This window comes from Pogona vitticeps, chromosome 4 (genome assembly GCF_051106095.1).
Source record: "Pogona vitticeps strain Pit_001003342236 chromosome 4, PviZW2.1, whole genome shotgun sequence".
Taxonomy (NCBI): domain Eukaryota; kingdom Metazoa; phylum Chordata; class Lepidosauria; order Squamata; family Agamidae; genus Pogona; species Pogona vitticeps.
Window position 1 is genome coordinate 129913152 of NC_135786.1, and position 17742 is coordinate 129930893.

The window sequence follows — 17742 nt, forward strand, 5'->3', positions numbered from 1 at the left end:
TATTTCATCAATGAATGCAGTTGCAAATATTTATAAACGTATTCACATTAAACTTTCAGTTTTTTGGCTGCCTTCACTTTGTAATGAAAAATTATATTCTCAAATCTAATTTCTCTTGCAAGTTCAAACTTGACATAAAAGAAACCCTTAAGTAATCTAATGGTTACTACCTCATAAACACATAGTTGCAATTTTTGATGAACGCTAGGTTGCAGAAATGTATTTCAGCTTCTACCATGCTCACTGGAAGGGCATTAAAAAAAATCTACTGCACTATGCGTGGATGGCTCATTGACCAGGACAATGTGTGCTAACTTGAAATTCAGGAGGCCATCCCACCTTTGCCCAGTTGTCACTTGAACTATGCTCACTTCAATGAAAATTAAATACAGTTCCTGTAAGCCTTATTCAGCTAGTGATGACATCTGCTATGGTTGCCCAAATATTACTTGGAAGTGTATTTCCACACATACAGTGGTGCCTCGCTTAACGATTGCCTCGTTAAATGACAAAACCGCTATACGATGTTTTACTAGGCAAAATTCACTTCCTGATTCTTCTCTAGATGACATTTTTAAAACAGCTGATTGGTGGCTTCAAAATGGCCACCTGCTGTGTAAAATGGCTCCCCGCTGTGTTTTTGGATGGATTCCTCGTTTTACAGGCACTGAAAATGGCCGCCCCTATGGAGGATCTTCGCTGGATGGTGAGTTATTCAGCCCTTTGGAATGCATTGAACAGGTTTTCAATGCATTTCAATGGGATTTTTTATTTCGCTTAACGAGGATTTCGCTCTACAGCGATTTCGCTGGAATGGATTATCCTCGTTAAGCTAGGCACCACTGTACAATATTTCACAAAGAAGATTCTCAAAAATACCTGTAGCAGACTTGTGAAGAAGGCGTTTACTCATATATTTTGGGCCTGCACATTCTGTCAATAACGTGGTTTGCTCTTATACCCTCTACCAATGATGCTAACTATTACAGAGATTTGGCCTTCCCAAAAATCTATCTCACCTAATAATACAGAAGGAAAACTGTGTTCCAAACTGTACATTTAAAAAAAAAAAACCACCAACGAACAGATGAAATTCCTCAAGAGCTTAAGGATACATGGTTTGCAAAATTAGCTTGTTTTGTGATTAGTCTTTTTCACTTAAACAAGTATTTTGTTTGCAAATATGCTTGCAGAATCACAAAAGTCTGCTTAAATCTATTTCTGCAAGAAAAAACAGATTTCATATCTAATGGATTATTTGTAATACAACAACTGATAGTTCTCAAGAAGGTTTGCAGCACACAGAAGTACCAATCTCTCCATCTTTCAGATTACAAGTCCTGGCTCAACAGCACAATGAATGCTCTGGGATGAATAAATTTAACATATTGCTTGATGTGAACACCCAGGACTTCTAAATACCTCTAGGAAGACCAACAAAATTTCGACAATAGATCTAGAAATTTGTAATTCAGCCTGAATCTCTACCACCCCAGAACATGACGCTGATACTTCCGCCTGAGCCAAAGTGCAGTGTATCACCAGAGTACAGTAAATTACACCCTCTCCCCCCATGCTTGGACCTTTGTTACATAGATATAAGAAAGGAGATTCTTTAAAACAATTCTTCCTTGGAAGCATTTTAAAGCAGGCCCTCAGTTACAAAAGAATGAGTCATTCAAACTCAAAAGATTATCCGACAAAATCATAGGAACAAACTGGTAATAAATCTGATCAGGAGGTAAGAAATGGGCATGTACTATTTGTCTATGACCATTACAGGGATGGAAAAAAAACCTCTGAGGGTTCAAGGGCAATTTTTGCCCTCTCCTGAACCTTTGGCAGCTACATGACCCCTCTAGACACCACCTACTGAAGATGGCAATTTTGCACACCACGTGTACAGTGGGGTCTCTACTTAAGAACGTCCCAACTTAAGAACAATCCAACTTAAGAACAGCTCCATTTGCTAAATTTTGCTTCTACTTGAGAACAGAAATCCAAGATAAGAACAGGGAAAAAAACCTTTCCTGCTCTTTTTTAAACCTTAGGTCATCTTAGGTTAAAAAAAATTCTCCCCCTAGTGGTAGAGTACGTATTAACCAGCTTTGCATTAGTTCCTATGGGAACTAATGCTTCAATGTACGAACGCACCTCTACATAACAAAAACACAGCCAGAACGGATTGATTGGTTTTCAGTCCATTCCTATGGGAAATTTTGCTTCAACAAGAACGTTTCAACTTAAGAACACCATTCCAAAACCGATTAAGTTCTTAAGTAGAGGTTCCACTGTAGTTTCTATGGACGGAAAAGAGCAGATACGGATTAAATGGTTTTCAATACATTCCTATGGGAAATGCAGATTCAACATAAGAACTTTTCAACTTGAGAACCACCTTCCAATACGGATTAAGTTCTTAAGTAGAGACCCCACTGTAATTCTGTCCTTTTAAAGCTGGTTTGGTAGGGTTTGGTAGCTGCAGGATCATAGAGCCATGGGCTGGAAGTCTGATTTTCCATTGTGACTTCTAGGAGAGAAGCCAGGCTGCACAGCTTCGGGAAAATAGTATGGTCACATAGTATCACGAGAAGAAGGAACATTTAAATCACATCTGGGTACTTTATACCTAACTGCCCCCCCCAAAACAAACAAACAAACGAACAAAAAACCTGGGGAGGTCACCATAATTAACAATCAACTTGATGGCACATGATTATTATAACAATAGAACCTCTTTTTACATAGTGGAAGCAACTGGTCCAATAGAAGAGACAGACAAGGTGGCATGAAAAAAAAAAAGATTACTAAAACAAAAACTCACCGTATCTGTTTTCTCCACCTCAGTATTTAGAACATTGCCTCCGTTGGCTGTCAAAAGCATATCAGACTTACAGTCATTTGCAATGTTCTCTGCAATTTGAACACTGGGAATTGGAAAGGTAAAATCATGTATTCTCGACTCAGATGATAAACAGAGCTGATAGGAATAAGGCAACGTCCCTTCTTCATAGTTTGGTGGAAATATAACAGCATTATTTGAATGGGGCAAAGGACCAAAGCATTGTAGGAATTTGGGACTCCCTGATCTCCGAAGCTTCATCATAATGACTAGTATCACCGTCAAGAGGAATAAAAATGAAATCATAGCCAAGGCCAGCACCAAATAGAACTGGAGATCAGACTGGTACTCTGGATCATTGGACTGGCTACTGATTTCGGGTATTGCTTCTTGGAAACTTTCGGCAAACACCAAGTTCAGACACACAGTACTGGACAAAGGTGGTTGACCATTATCCTTGACTAAGATCACCAGCCTCTGCTTCACAGCATCCCTTTCTGAATACAACCGTGATGTCCTGATCTCACCATTATGGGGCCCAATGGTGAAAAGTCCAGGCTCTGTCGCCTGGAGGAGATGGTAAGACAACCAAGCGTTGTGTCCAGAGTCAGCATCCACTGCCACCACTTTGGTCACCAGATAGCCTTCCTCTGCTGAGCGCGGCACCATCTCAAACAAGCCCGAGCCTTCCACTCCTGGAGATGGGTAAAGAATCTGAGGGCTTTTGTCATTCTGGTCCAAGATAAATACTTTCACTTTGGCAGTGCTGCTGAGGGGTGGAGAGCCTCCATCTTGGGCCCTCACCTCCACCTGAAACTCCCTCAGTTGCTCATAGTCAAAGGAGCGCTGAGCATAGACGATGCCTGATTCAGAATTAATGGAGAGGTAAGAGGAGAGAGGAAGCTCTTCAATGCTGCTGTGCAGAATGGAGTAAGTGATTTGAGCATTGCGGTCGAGATCCGGGTCTGAGGCTTGCACCCTGAAAATGGAGGAACCTGAGGGATTGTTCTCTGGCACATAGGCAGTATAAAGGGGCTTCTCAAAGGCAGGACAGTTATCATTGATATCTGAGATGTGTAAAGAGATGGTCTTCTCGGTTGAGAGAGAGGGTGTTCCTTTGTCTGTTGCTATGATAGTGATACTATACTCTGGAGTGCCTTCTCTGTCCAGGGGCGCATCTGTGAGAAGCTTGTAGAAGTTACTGGAAGTAGAAACTACTTTGAACGGGAAAACACTTTTTAAATGGCAGGCAACCTGGCCATTCTCTCCAGAATCTTTGTCCTTTATGTTGAAAAGTGCTGCCAGAGTTCCTAATGGTGAATCTTCAGGCAGTGGACTGGACAAGGAGACAAGAGTCACTTCTGGGGCATTGTCATTTTCATCTAGCAACTTTACCTCCACATTGCAATGAGCGACTAATCCACCTCCATCTCTGGCTTCTACAGACATCACATATTTTTCTGTTTCCTCAAAGTCTAGATTCTCTTTAACTGTAATCATCCCTGACTGCGAGTCCAAGTAGAATTTCTGGCGAGCACGTTCAGCAGTGCTTCTAAAGGCGTATCGGATTTCACTGTTGGAACCTTCATCTCTGTCTGTGGCTTTCACTTGGACCACGGAAGATCCACTTGGCATGTTCTCTTTCAGATTCACTGTGTAAACTTTCTGAGCGAACACTGGTGGGTTGTCATTAATATCAATGACATTAATCCATATTTTGGCTGTTCCAGATTTGGGAGGCTTCCCTCCATCAAGAGCCATCAGGATTAAATCAAAACTGCTTTCAGTTTCGCGATCCAATTGTTTGTTCAGTACTAATTCCGCATATTTCTTTCCATCTTCTCTTTCTTTGACCTCCAGAAGAAAATACTGATTTATGTTCAGTTGATAATCCTGCAGAGAATTCACCCCAGTGTCAGGATCTTCAGCTTGCTCAAGGAGGTATGTGGTTCCTGGCAGAGAAGATTCAGTTATCTCAAGTTTCATGTCTCCATCCACAAAATGTGGTGTATTGTCATTAATGTCCTGGATCTCTACAGTTACATGAAAAATACGCATAGGATTTTTAATGATCACCTCAAAATTGATGAGACAGGATGCAGTTTCCCCACATATCTCCTCTCTATCAATCCTATCATTCACATAGAGATTCCCATTTTCTGTACCAACAGTGAAATATTTGTTTTCACCCAAAGAAAGCAGATTGAGATTGAGATTTGCTGTTTCTCCAGTATTCAGTCTCAAATCTTTGACAAGATTTCCCACAATAGAACCCTTTCCCATTTCTTCTGGGATTGAATACTGAATGTGCTCAGAGACAGTTTTGTTGATAAAAAATATTAATAAGAGAAGTACTTGCCTTTTTTCTGAGTTGCTGTTGTTTTTGTGCCTGCTGTCCATTGCACTTGCTGAGAAATGAGCTTTTTTCTTTGCTTAGTGTAGTCAGACAATCTGAGGACTTTCAAATATTCATCAGGATATAGAAATACTTAATCAGGTATTATTAATACAATTATTCTTCTCTTCTTCTATATTATGCAATCTTTTCTCTTTTTTAGCAGAAGAATTTAAACATCCCCCTGTACTTCCCTTTCTCCGAACTCTAGTCTGTGAAGGAGCAGTTTCACTGCATGAAGTATCTTTAGATTGCCGAATTCTTCTTTGAGAGTAAGGTTGGCCAACAGCGACACCCTGAGTCACAGATGGAGAACTGGCAGCCATACATTAAGCAGAAGACATGGAAATATATTGTTCTGGTTTCCTACACATGCATAGTCATTCTGAGGCTAAGAAAGTGAAAATATCTGTAGTTCTGTAAATAATATATTCTTATAATAACACAACATAATAAGAATTTTAAAGCTATGTACGAGTTTCTGTTTTTCAGCAGGATGAATAAGAACAAGTCTCCTTTAGACAATTTTGTTCTAGCGACATGCGCAGAAATCCACTTCTATATTTCAGGGCTACATATTCCTATAATGGAACTGATGGCTTGATCCTGAGACTAGCTGGGAAGAATTAATGCAGTAAGACATGATATACATAAAAGTCCTTGTCTCATGCACCCACAAGCCTGGCCTCTCTCACTGGGAGGGGCATGCAACAGAGCCTTTGAGTGGAAATCTTGAATTATAGACAGGCTCATACAGGTAGGGACGTGGTGGTGCTGCGGGTTAAACCGCAGAAGCCTCTGTGCTGTAAGGTCTGTAGATCTTCAGCTGTAAGATCGAATCCACGCATCGGAGTGAGCTCCTGTCGCTTGTCCCAGCTCCCGCCAACCTAGCGGTTCAAAAGCATGCAAATGCGAGTAGATAAATAGGACCACCTTGGTGGGAAGCTAACAGCATTCTGTGTCTAAGTTGCACTGGCCATGTGACCACAGAAGATTGTCTTCAGACAAACGCTGACTCTGTGGCTTGGAAACAGGGATGAGCACTGCCCCCTAGAGTCGAATATGACTGGAAAAAAATGTCAAGGGGAACCTTTACCTTTACCTTTACCTTCATACAGGTAGACACACAATAATCTCTTTTCACTTCAAAAGATACTCTAAAAAGTGTGATGGCCTCTGGTTGCACTTTAGAGCTGAGGGGACCGTGAGCTCATAAAGGAGGGGCCACAAACATTTCATGTGGAGAAGGGAAGAACAGAAGGAGATGCTGATCTACTTCCTTGTCCATACTTCTCCTCACTCAAGCTCTCAACAGCTTTTCTCCTATTTGGGGTCCAAAATCCAAAAAAGGGGGGAAGAGCCTAGGGAACAATTGATGTGAGGCAATTCATAGTTACAGCCAAGTCTCTCTCTCTCTCTCTCTCTCTCTCTCACTCACTCACTCACTCACTCACTCACTCACCACTGAAAACACCTTGAGGCTATTATTATACTACTTGCAAACTTGGGAGAAGAAATGAGAATATTCCACATATACAAATAAACACAATGCAGAATTGAAGCAGAGACTCTCTAATTAGCAGAAATACGCCACTGGGATGACATCATGCCCACCACACTGGTGGAGCTATATGACAGGATACTGGCCAATATTTCCTTGAATATAAATCTATTTGCATATACCCGCTCATGCAATAACAACAATAAAATATCATTCCCAATTTCATATGTAAAACATTCTGTAACTCCTGAGGTCAATCGATATATAAAAAAATGCTGAAACTATTTTTTTAAATTTACTAGACTTTGTTTACCTAATTGGAACTTGAAGTGCACAATTCAAAATTTATTTATTATTCTACATTTTAAAAAACGATTTCACTTTTGATACATGACGGTGGAATGTGCCATGGCACCAACTCCCCCAAAGAAACCTTACCTTGTCAACATTCTCCACCTGAGAATTTACACTATTTTCTCCATTGCCTGTGAAAGGTGCTTCAGGTTTCTCACAACTAAGAATATGGTCTGCAATCTGAACATGTGGAGCCAGGAAGGTGAATTCATTCTTCCTGGACTCTGAAGACAGACAAAGCTGGTAAGAATAAGGCAAGGTCCCATCTTCAAAATTAGGTGGAAACATGGCACCACCCTTGGAGTGGGGAACGGGGCCAAAGCACTGCAGGAATTTGGGATGCCCTGAGCGCCGAATCTTCATCGTAATGGCCAGAATGACCGACAAGAGGAATAAGAAGGAGATCAAGGCTAAGGCCAGCACCAGATAGAACTGGAGATCAGACTGAGACTCAGAGATGCTTGGCTGGTTCTTCATTTCAGGAAGGGCCTCCTGGAAGTTCTCAGCAAACACCAGGTTCAGAGTAACAGTGGCGGAGAGAGATGGCTGCCCATTGTCCTTCACCATCACAACCAGCCTCTGCTTCACAGCATCTCTCTCCAAAAAGGCCCTGCTTGTCCTGATCTCACCAGTATGAGAGCCGACAGAGAAGAGGCCTGGCTCGGTGGCTTGAACCAGATGATACGAGAGCCAGGCGTTGTGTCCGGAATCGGCATCCACAGCCACCACCTTTGTCACTAGATAATCTCCCTCAGCCGAGCGAGGGACCATCTCAAATGAGGCTGAGCCCTTGCCTTCTTGGGAAGGGGACAGGATTTGAGGTCTGTTGTCATTGCGATCCAGAATAAACACTCTGATGGTGGCACTGCTGCTGAGAGGGGGAGAACCCCCATCTTGGGCTTTCACCTGCAGCTGAAACTCCCTGAACTGCTCATAGTCAAAGGATCGCTGGGCATAGATCGTGCCAGTCTCAGAATTAATGGAGATGTATGAAGAGATGGGAAGGTCCTCAATGTTGCTGTGGAGGATCGAGTATGTGATCCGTGCATTCTGGCCCATGTCTGGATCTATGGCTTTGATCGTGAAAATGGAGGCACCGGAGGGATTGTTTTCTGGCACATAAATGTTGTAGGTGGATTTCTCAAAAGCAGGGGCATTGTCATTGATATCGGAGATGTGGAGTGGAATGACTGTTTGTGTGGAAAGAGGTGGGATCCCCTTATCCGTTGCTATGACTGTAATATTATACTCAGGAACTTTTTCTCTGTCCAAGGGACTGTCTGTCAGAAGCTTGTAGTAATTATTAGATGATGGGAATATCCTGAATGGCAAATCGTCCTTTAAATAGCAGGTAACATTTCCATTTTCACCAGTATCTTTGTCATTGACATTGATCAGAGCAATTACTGTTCCAGACAGAGCATCTTCAGGAACTGGGCTGAAAGTAGAGGCTAGCTTCACTTCTGGTGCATTATCATTCACATCAAGAACAGTTATTTCAATATTGCAGTGTGTCACTAATCCTCCACCATCCTTTGCAGCAACTGTCATTGTGTATTCTTTAGTTTTCTCAAAATCCAATTGTTCTGTTAGAGAAATGGTGCCATCAATCGGATCAAGGTGGAATTTCCTCTGTCCATTTACTGGTATGTTGCTGAATTCATATCTGATTTGGGCATTTGTACCATCATCTTGATCAGAGGCTACAACCTGAAGCACAAGAGACCCAGCAGCAGCATTTTCCTGCAAACTAACCTTGTAGACCTCCTGAGTGAAGATGGGTGGGTTGTCATTGGCATCGGTGACATTAATCCGTATCTGGGCAGTCCCACTTTTTCTGGGTTCACCCCCATCCAGGGCAGTAAGGATCAAATGAATGGTGTGCTCACTTTCTCTGTCAAGCGGTTTCTGCAGCACCAGTTCTGCGTATTTATTGCCATCTTGTCTCTGTCTAACGTCCAAAGTGAAGTATTGGTTAGAGCTCAGCTGGTAACTCTGGAGAGAATTCACTCCAATGTCAGGATCTTCTGCTTTCCCAAGGAGAAATCGAGTGCCAGTCAAAGTTAGTTCACTAGTTTCCAAATTGATCTGCTCATTTAGAAATTGTGGGGCATGATCATTAATGTCCTGAATTGCTACAGTTAAATGGAAAATATTAAGGGGGTTTTCTACAACCACTTCTAAATTCACAAAGCAAAGTAGATCCAAATCACACAGTTCCTCTCTGTCTATTCTGTCATTCACATAAAGATTTCCATTCTCTGGATTGATACTGAAATATTGCATTTTAGCCACAGAGATGGCATGCAGATTTCGCTTTGCCAGTTCCTTGACATTCAGCCCCAGATCTTTGGCGAGGTTCCCCACAATGGAACCCTTTGCCATCTCCTCGGGGATGGAATACCGGATCTGCTCTGAGGCAGCCCAGCAGGGGAAAGACAACAGAAAGAGAAGCCGTACTTGCCTTCTGCCTGCTCTGCCATTCTCCTTCTGCCTTCTCTCCATTCAGATGTGTGAGTAATTAACCCTCCTTCAAAAAGAAAAAATCACTACAGATCCTCCAAAGAATGCAAGAAATCTCTCTGGGAATGAATAAATGGCCTTTCTCCTGAATTGTTGCTGGCTGTGGCAGTCTTTAGTTTCCCTTTTCAGGAGGGCTGCTTTGTCTTCGTGAGCTTCTATTTTCCTGATATGCTCAGCAGAGATGAAGCAACCGTACAGTACTTGGAAAGTATCAAGATGTCCCTTCCATCCACTCTGACTTTCACTTCCATGCTGGGTTAAGAGTGACACCATGAGGATGTGCTCAAGAACTGCAAGGCATTCTTTCAGTTTCAAACAGAGAAGCAGTTTTTATGTAGTCATATGAGCAGAGTAAAGAGTTACTGTCCTTTTATGGAGAGTTTTGTTTCAGTATGAGTTTCCTCCTGCTTTTTCCCCCACCGTGTTTTTCATTTATATTTTTGGTTTTTTATTATGCATTACTTTCTCCTTATTGACTTTTTAATATATTGCTACTGCTGTAGTTGTGTACTGTTCTGTTTTGAGTTAAATCAAAACCTTCAGAGTCTCAGAGAAAAAGAAATCATCTAGAACTGTAGCATTGTCATATAACACTGATTTTGTTTTGTAACATAATTTTATAATGCAGCATGGATAATTTTAATGTATCTGATTTGTGATTTGATACCAAATGACTCCTACGTAGCTCCAGTTATAATCAAGCATCACATCTCACTAATCAGAATAAATATATGTGCAGGTAAAATGATCATTCCTCCTAACTACAACCAAAACAGATCCGGTTATTCAGTGGTACTAACACTAATACAAGCCAAAAATCACTCTAACAACTGTATTTTGTTGCTATTCCCCTTCTTTTCCCTCCCCTCCGGATAAGAATGAAACTCTTGCTTTAGGGTGGATGACAACCTATGGTCTGACAGGAAAAACCCACCATCTCCGCCTTGACAGAAAATGATGTTCCCATGTGTTTGAAGATTGATCCTCTGTGGAACATCAGTCTCTCAGTATTGGATTCCTTTGGCACTGACATTACCATCTACTTATTAAGTGTGTGCTGTCTGTACAGCCAGTCACTCTACGGAGCAATAAAGTGGATTGTGGGAAAATATTTGAGGAACAAATATGTTGAAAAGAGTCACGCAAGAGTAGCCTAGTATACACTGCAATAGAAAGCTAACATTCTGGAATTTGAACTTTCTTTACATTTATAGACCAAGTTTTGTTCTTATCCCCTTTCTAATTTATGTCCGGCAGCTCTTAACATACAGTAAGTAGTCATAAGTTTTGTACACAAATCCTAGCAGTTTTCCTTCTCTAACTTTAGCATCTTCAACCTGCAAGTTGCTTTATGAAGTAGCAGACAAGAGAAGTCCCTGGTCTACTCTGTAGTGATTAGTCTAAACTTCAACACAAGAGGAGGTGACAGAGGGCATCAAAGGCAACACAAATGATTAGAAAAAAAGGAAGATAATGTGCATATTACACATACAGTAACTGCCTTTATTTTCAGAAGGTTAAGATTAAGTCAAAGGCTTTCCCAAAATGGGGGGCTACTAGGGAGCTGAATGAAAAGAACAGTGACCGACATGTGTTTGTGATAGAACTGAAGGCAGGAGTTCTTTGGACTGAGAACATTGTGACAAACAATTTGCAGCAATGCTATATCCCTTCCATAAAGCAGAGTAGTTGACAAGTTTATGGCTTCATTATTCATTCAATCATAATTTCTTCACACATACCTTTCCCTGCTATTCTACTCCAATATATGAGAATGTCAGTCCATTTTCACTGATATTTTGTGGATATAAGTAAAGCAGCATGCCTTGTTGAAACACACAGCATTGTGTTCAAGGCCAGAAACAGTTAGAGATCACCTGTAATTAGAGAGGTGGTTGAGGCAGTTTCCCCCTTTTTGTGAAATCAGACCTCCAAGGAATCCTGTGTTCTCAAGACCATTCTCTGAACAAATGAAATTAATCTCCACCATCCTAAGAATATGTGAAAGAATCCTGTGTGTTGACACGCTGATGGTAACATTAGTTAAGGCTTTCCCTCTTCTGCTTATGGGCTGTATATAAAATCTATTCCTGATCTCAGAGAGCAGTCTCTGTATTTTTGTGGCTGATTGTGGCTAATTGACGCTCCTTGTCATTTTGTATAAATGTAGAAGGTTTTCTACTTCTCCTTCTTCAGTAATTTATAGGTTGGATTCAAAATCTCCCTTCTGCTTGCAAAAGTGCTCTGCCCACATAAAACCCTTCTCCTCAGTTTGGGGTGGGTATTTTTCCATGTCACAGAAAAGCTCACCCAGCTCAGCAAGACTCAGTTAGTTTTTGTGCAGCACTTTCAGTTGGATGGAGGGGTTACCATGGGTAGAATGGGCCTGGGAAGTTTGCTTCCACCAGTCAGGGGCAGAAATGAGATGAAATTGTTAACACATTAGCAGATGCAGAACTCCCTTAAACTTAGGTTGCTGTGTGTCTGATTGCTGAGGCCTAACCTTGAAAAGGGACGTGGTGATGCTGCGGGTTAAACAGCAGAAGCCCCTGTGCTGCAAGGTCAGAAGACCAGCAGTCGTAAGATCGAATCCACATGACAGAATGAGCTCCCGTCACGTGTCCCAGCTCCTGCCAGCCTAGCAGTTCAAAAGCATGTAAAAATGTGAGTAGATAAATAGGTACCACCTCTGTGGGAAGGTAATGGCGTTGTATGTTTAGTTGTACTGGCCACGTGACCACGGAAACTGTCTTTGGATAAATGCTAGCTCTATGGTTTGGAAACAGGGATGAGCACCGTGCTCTGGAGTCGGACACAACTGGACTAAATATCAAGGGGAACCATTACCTTTACCTCAACCTTGAAAAAGGCTGTGTGCCTGAAGGGAAAAAGCTGTGTGCCTGAAGGGAAAACATTGTAGGAAGAGGAAATATGTATTCCTTTGAACTTGTGATCTGGACCTTACTAAATTTGGTCTGACTCTTAATGCTTTAACAAATGGTAAATATATATCAATCAGTGTGGTGTAGTGGATGGAGCAGAACTGAGAAGACCCAGGTTCCAATCTAGCCTCAGCCATGAAAACCCACTAGGTGATGACAACGATACACCATTCCTTGAACACGTCATGTACCTCAGAAATCCTATGACGACTGCCAGAAGTAACTTGATGTCACAGAACAATATTAAATATCTGCAGCTATCTCTTTTCTCTCGCCACATCCCACCAAACCTAGTTTCAAGTTAAGAACTCATATACAGCACTCTAGACATTAGAAAGAATCAATTACGTATATGGAACAAGGCTTCACACATTTGGCCAGGCTGTTTTTTTAGAGGAGTAGCACACGGCAGCAAGGAAGGTCATTACCATTTGCACAGCTCTACCTGATTTCTGGCCTTAGGGCCTGCCTACACTGGGAAATTTGGTATCATTTGGACTGCACTTAAAAAGACCTTAAAAAGGGATGTGGTGGCGCTGTGGGCTAAACCACAGAAGCCTGTGCTGCAGGGTCAGAAGACCAAGCAGTCGTAAGATCGAATCCACACGACAGAGTGAGCACCCGTCGCTTGTCCCAGCTCCCGCCAACCTAGCAGTTCGAAAGCATGCAAATACAAGTAGATAAATAGGGACCACTTCTGTGGGAAGGTAACAGCGTTCCGTGTCTAAGTCGCACAGGCCATGTGACCACAGAAGATTGTCTTCGGACAAACGTTGGCCCTATGGCTTGGAAACGGGGATGAGCACCGCCTCCTAGAGTCGAACACGACTGGACAAAAATTGTCAAGGGGAACCTTTACCTTTAAAAAGTCCTTATCTTCAGTGCGATATATTTTAACTTCTACTTGAGTGATTCTTCAATCACATTTGAGAATGTGTGCTGAGGTCACCCCTCTCTGTGCAAAACTGGGGGGAACACAGAACACTGAATAAAGCTTTTCTGTTCAGCTCATGTGCACAGAATCCAAAGAAACTCTTGTGCAGGAGGTAAGGCCAGTTTGCATTGCCAGTTCTGGCCCACTGTTGCAACCCTCCTGCACGCGGGGTTTCCCTCGGTTCCATTTGTTTGTTTGCAAATGCCACAGTCTCCATGACTCCCCTTCCCACTGCAATTCTCCCCTCGCTGCTGGGACCCTCTCATTCCCCCTTCTGCTCTCCCCTTTCTGCTCCAGAAAGGCTTTGGATTGCCAAAAATGCAAACCAAAACGAAGCTCCCTGCTTTGGGCTTTCTTTTGCAAACCGGAGAAGGAAAACCCACCAGGCTCATTCTACCTGAGTGGGTGAAAAAGAAATGAAACATCAGAAGTAGGTATATCAGAAGTATATATATATATAAAGGTGAAGTGAAATAGGAAGCTACAATAAAAAGGGGTGTTTCTCACCATCCGCTGCATTGCCACCAACCACATAATATGTCACAGGGTTGTCACCGATGATAATGCTGCCCAAAGTGCCATTTTGGTGTGAGCTAACTGAGCTATTTTGGATTGTGTTGAATTGTGCTAAAAAGAATGCACGCCCTAGCGCTGCACCAGAAAAGTATGCAACAACTCTTAAAGGGGAAGGATGGATTGATTTAACTAGAAACAGGTGCTGACATTGTCATTTGGCTCTATTCAAATCATGCCAACATTGATCCATATAGCAATCTACATGCCAGTGTGGACAATCGGTTCGTTTGAAGAACAATTTCTTTGTTTTATCTGAGATAGAAGTAGCAGGCTGCATTTGGGCAGTAATATTTCTTCCATCACAAGATTTCTTGTTCATATTCCATTATGTACTAGAATGTATCTTATATATTCCAGCCTATTCAAAAATAGGAGGAGTGTCAATTAGCTCTTTCCTAAAGAACACTGAAGGATGACCTTCTATATATGGATTGTCCTCCCCACAGAGGTGAAACTGAGTTCTCGCTAGAGAGAACTCTTTTTCTTTTTGACACCAACTAAAAAGTACTTGTTCAGGCATTTTCAACTGATTTATTATAAACTGCCTATTTTAATTGATGTGGGATTCCACTTTTTTGGGAGGTAGGTGAAGTTTCATTTTTGAGTTTGTGTGTGTGTGTCTGTGTGTGTAGCTTTAATATCCCTTCTAAAAGTTCATTGACTTCCGTGGATTATATTGTCTTAAGGTGCCTGAGTCCTATTTCTGGGGAATCTTCTCCCCTGCTTGAACCAATTGAGTGGAATTCCCCAAAGCTCCCTATAACATAACTTTGGGAGGCAATTGGCCACAAGTTATGAAGTCAGCACAGACATTATCTGTTTCATGCTGTCATTCAGCTTCACAGACAACAAAGAATATCTACAGAGATTTTCTTACTGGCAGCAATTCACTGGCAATTCACTGCCAGTGCAAAATGACACCAGGATTTTATACAATTGTATTAAACTTTTTCCAATACGTTGCATATTGTCTTTGACTTGTAAGTGGAAAGATATTACAAAACTATTTTTTTAAAAAAAAAACAGCAGCAAATAATTATAAATAACATCACTCAGATTAACACTCACCACTTCATATTTATCCATCTTTCTGTTTAAGATATGGTCTCCATTGGCTGTCAAGAGCATAGCAGGATTATGGTTATCCGAAATGTTCTCTGCAGACTGAACAGTAGGTGTTGGAAAAGTAAGTTCTTGTATCCTAGACTCAGATGATAAGCAGAGTTGATAAGAATAAGGCAATGTCCCCTCGTCATAGTTAGGTGGGAATATAATAGCATTATTTGAATGGGGAATAGGACCAAAACACTGTAGGAACTTAGGACTCCCCGATTTCCGAAGTTTCATCATAATGACTAGTGTCACTGTCAAAAGGAATAAAAATGAAATCATAGCCAAGGCCAGCACCAAATAGAACTGGAGATCAGACTGGTACTCTGGATCATTGGACTGGCTACTGATTTCTGGAATTGCCTCTTGGAAACTTTCAGCAAACACCAAGTTCAGACTCACAGTACTGGACAGGGGTGGCTGACCATTATCCTTGACTAAGATCACCAGCCTCTGCTTCACAGCATCCCTTTCTGAATACAACCGTGATGTCCTGATCTCACCATTATGGGCTCCAATGGTGAAAAGTCCAGGCTCTGTCGCCTGGAGGAGATGGTAAGACAACCAAGCGTTGTGTCCAGAGTCAGCATCCACCGCCACCACCTTGGTCACCAGATAGCCTTCCTCTGCTGAGCGAGGCACCATCTCAAACAAACCTGAGCCTTCCACTCCTGGAGATGGGTAAAGAATCTGAGGGCTTTTGTCATTCTGGTCCAAGATAAACACTTTCACTCTGGCAGTGCTGCTGAGGGGTGGGGAGCCTCCATCTTGGGCCCTCACCTCCACCTGAAACTCCCTCAGTTGCTCATAGTCAAAGGAGCGCTGAGCATAGATGATGCCTGATTCAGAATTAATGGAGAGGTAAGAGGAGAGAGGAAGCTCCTCAATGCTGCTGTGCAGAATGGAGTAAGTGATTTGAGCATTGCGCTCCAAATCCGGGTCTGAGGCTTGCACCCTGAAAATGGAGGAACCTGAGGGATTGTTCTCTGGCACATAGGCAGTATAAAGGGGCTTCTCGAAGGCAGGACAGTTATCATTGATATCTGAGATCTGTAAAAAGATCATCTTCTCAGTTGAGAGAGAGGGTGTTCCTTTATCTGTTGCTATGATTGTGATACTGTACTCTGCAGTGCTTTCTCTGTCCAGGGGACCATCTGTGAGAAGCTTGTAGAAGTTACTGGAAGTAGAAACTATCTTGAACGGGAAAGCACTTTTTAAATGGCAGGCAACCTGGCCATTCTCTCCAGAATCTTTGTCCTTTATGTTGACGATAGCAACCAAAGTATCTAGTGGAGAATCTTCAGATATTGGACTGGATAAGGAGACAAGAGTCACTTCTGGGGCATTGTCATTTTCATCCAGCAGCTTTATCTCTACGTTGCAGTGAGCCACCAATCCACCTCCATCTCTTGCTTCTATTGCCATCACATATTTTTCTGTTTCTTCAAAATCTAGAAAATCTTTAACCGTAATTGTCCCATCTTGTGAATCTAAGTGAAATTTCAAATGAGTACGTTCTGGAATGTTGCTAAAACTATAGCTGATCTGGCCATATGAACCTTCATCTCTGTCTGTGGCTTTCACCTGGACCACTGAAGATCCACTTGGTGGGTTCTCTTTCAGATTCACTGTGTAAACTTTTTGAGTGAAAACTGGTGGATTGTCATTGGCATCAATTACACTGACCCATATTTTTGCAGTTCCAGATCTTGGAGGTTTCCCTCCATCCAAAGCCATCAGGATTAAATGGAAATGATGTTGACTTTCACGATCCAATTGTTTGTTTAATACTAATTCTGCATATTTATTTCCATCTTCCCTTTCACTCACTTCCAGCATGAAGTACTGATTTATGCTTAGGTGGTAATCCTGTAGAGAATTCTCCCCAATGTCTGGATCTTCAGCTTGTCCAAGGACAAATGTGGTTCCTGGTAATGAAGATTCACTTATCTCTAGCTTGATATCACTATTCATAAAATGTGGTGTATTGTCATTAATGTCCTTGATTTCTACAGTTATAAAGAACATATTCATAGGGTTTTCAGCTATCACTTCAAAATTAATGGTGCAGGATACAGTTTGCCCACATATTTTCTCTCTGTCAATCCTGTCATTCACATACAGATTTCCATTTTGTACACTAATGGTGAAATAATGTTTTTTATCTAGGGAAAGTATATGCAGATTACGATTTGCTATTTCTTCAGCATTCAGTCTCAAATCTTTGGCAAGATTTCCCACAATTGAACCCTTTTCCATTTCTTCTGGGATTGAATACTGAACATGCTCGGAGGCAGTTTTGCTGATCAAAAATAGTAATAAAAAAAGTACTTGCCTTCTTACTGGTTTGCTCTTGTCTTTTTGCCGGTTGTCCATTGTTGAGCAATGAGCTTTAGCCTTGTTTTTTTTTCTTCCTGATCACATAAGCGGAAGTGTTTTACATTCCCATCAGGATGTGGAAGTAAATAAAGCAATATTAACACACGATGGCTGGTTTCTGCTCCCATAAACTGCAGTAGCTTTCTTTTCTCAGCAGAAGCATTTAGACATCCCTCTCTTCTGCTC

General features: G+C 41.8%; 1 protein-coding gene and 2 pseudogenes across 12 annotated transcripts in view; all 3 read right to left on the reverse strand.

Annotated features, from left to right (window-relative positions):
* LOC144583006 (protocadherin gamma-C5-like) overlaps positions 1 to 17742 on the reverse strand; it is a 268787-nt gene that overhangs the window by 145346 nt on the left and 105699 nt on the right. The window contains exon 1 of one of the 10 annotated variants that reach the window (XM_020799199.3): positions 15136 to 15271. The exons of the other annotated variants lie outside the window; for them this stretch is intronic. Within the exon in view, the coding sequence (XP_020654858.3) occupies positions 15136 to 15195 (60 nt within the window). The 5' untranslated portion in view covers positions 15196 to 15271. Of the gene's footprint in view, positions 1 to 15135; positions 15272 to 17742 lie in introns of those variants that run through there. 10 annotated transcript variants of the gene reach the window in all.
* Positions 1332 to 7019, reverse strand: LOC144583057 (protocadherin gamma-B5 pseudogene; annotated as a pseudogene). The gene is made up of 2 exons (XR_013544248.1): positions 2825 to 7019; positions 1332 to 1424 (listed from the first exon to the last, which is right to left on the reverse strand). The product of XR_013544248.1 is annotated as a protocadherin gamma-B5 pseudogene (transcript).
* On the reverse strand, positions 5336 to 9550 carry LOC144583062 (protocadherin gamma-B7 pseudogene; annotated as a pseudogene). The gene is made up of 2 exons (XR_013544250.1): positions 7177 to 9550; positions 5336 to 5533 (listed from the first exon to the last, which is right to left on the reverse strand). The product of XR_013544250.1 is annotated as a protocadherin gamma-B7 pseudogene (transcript).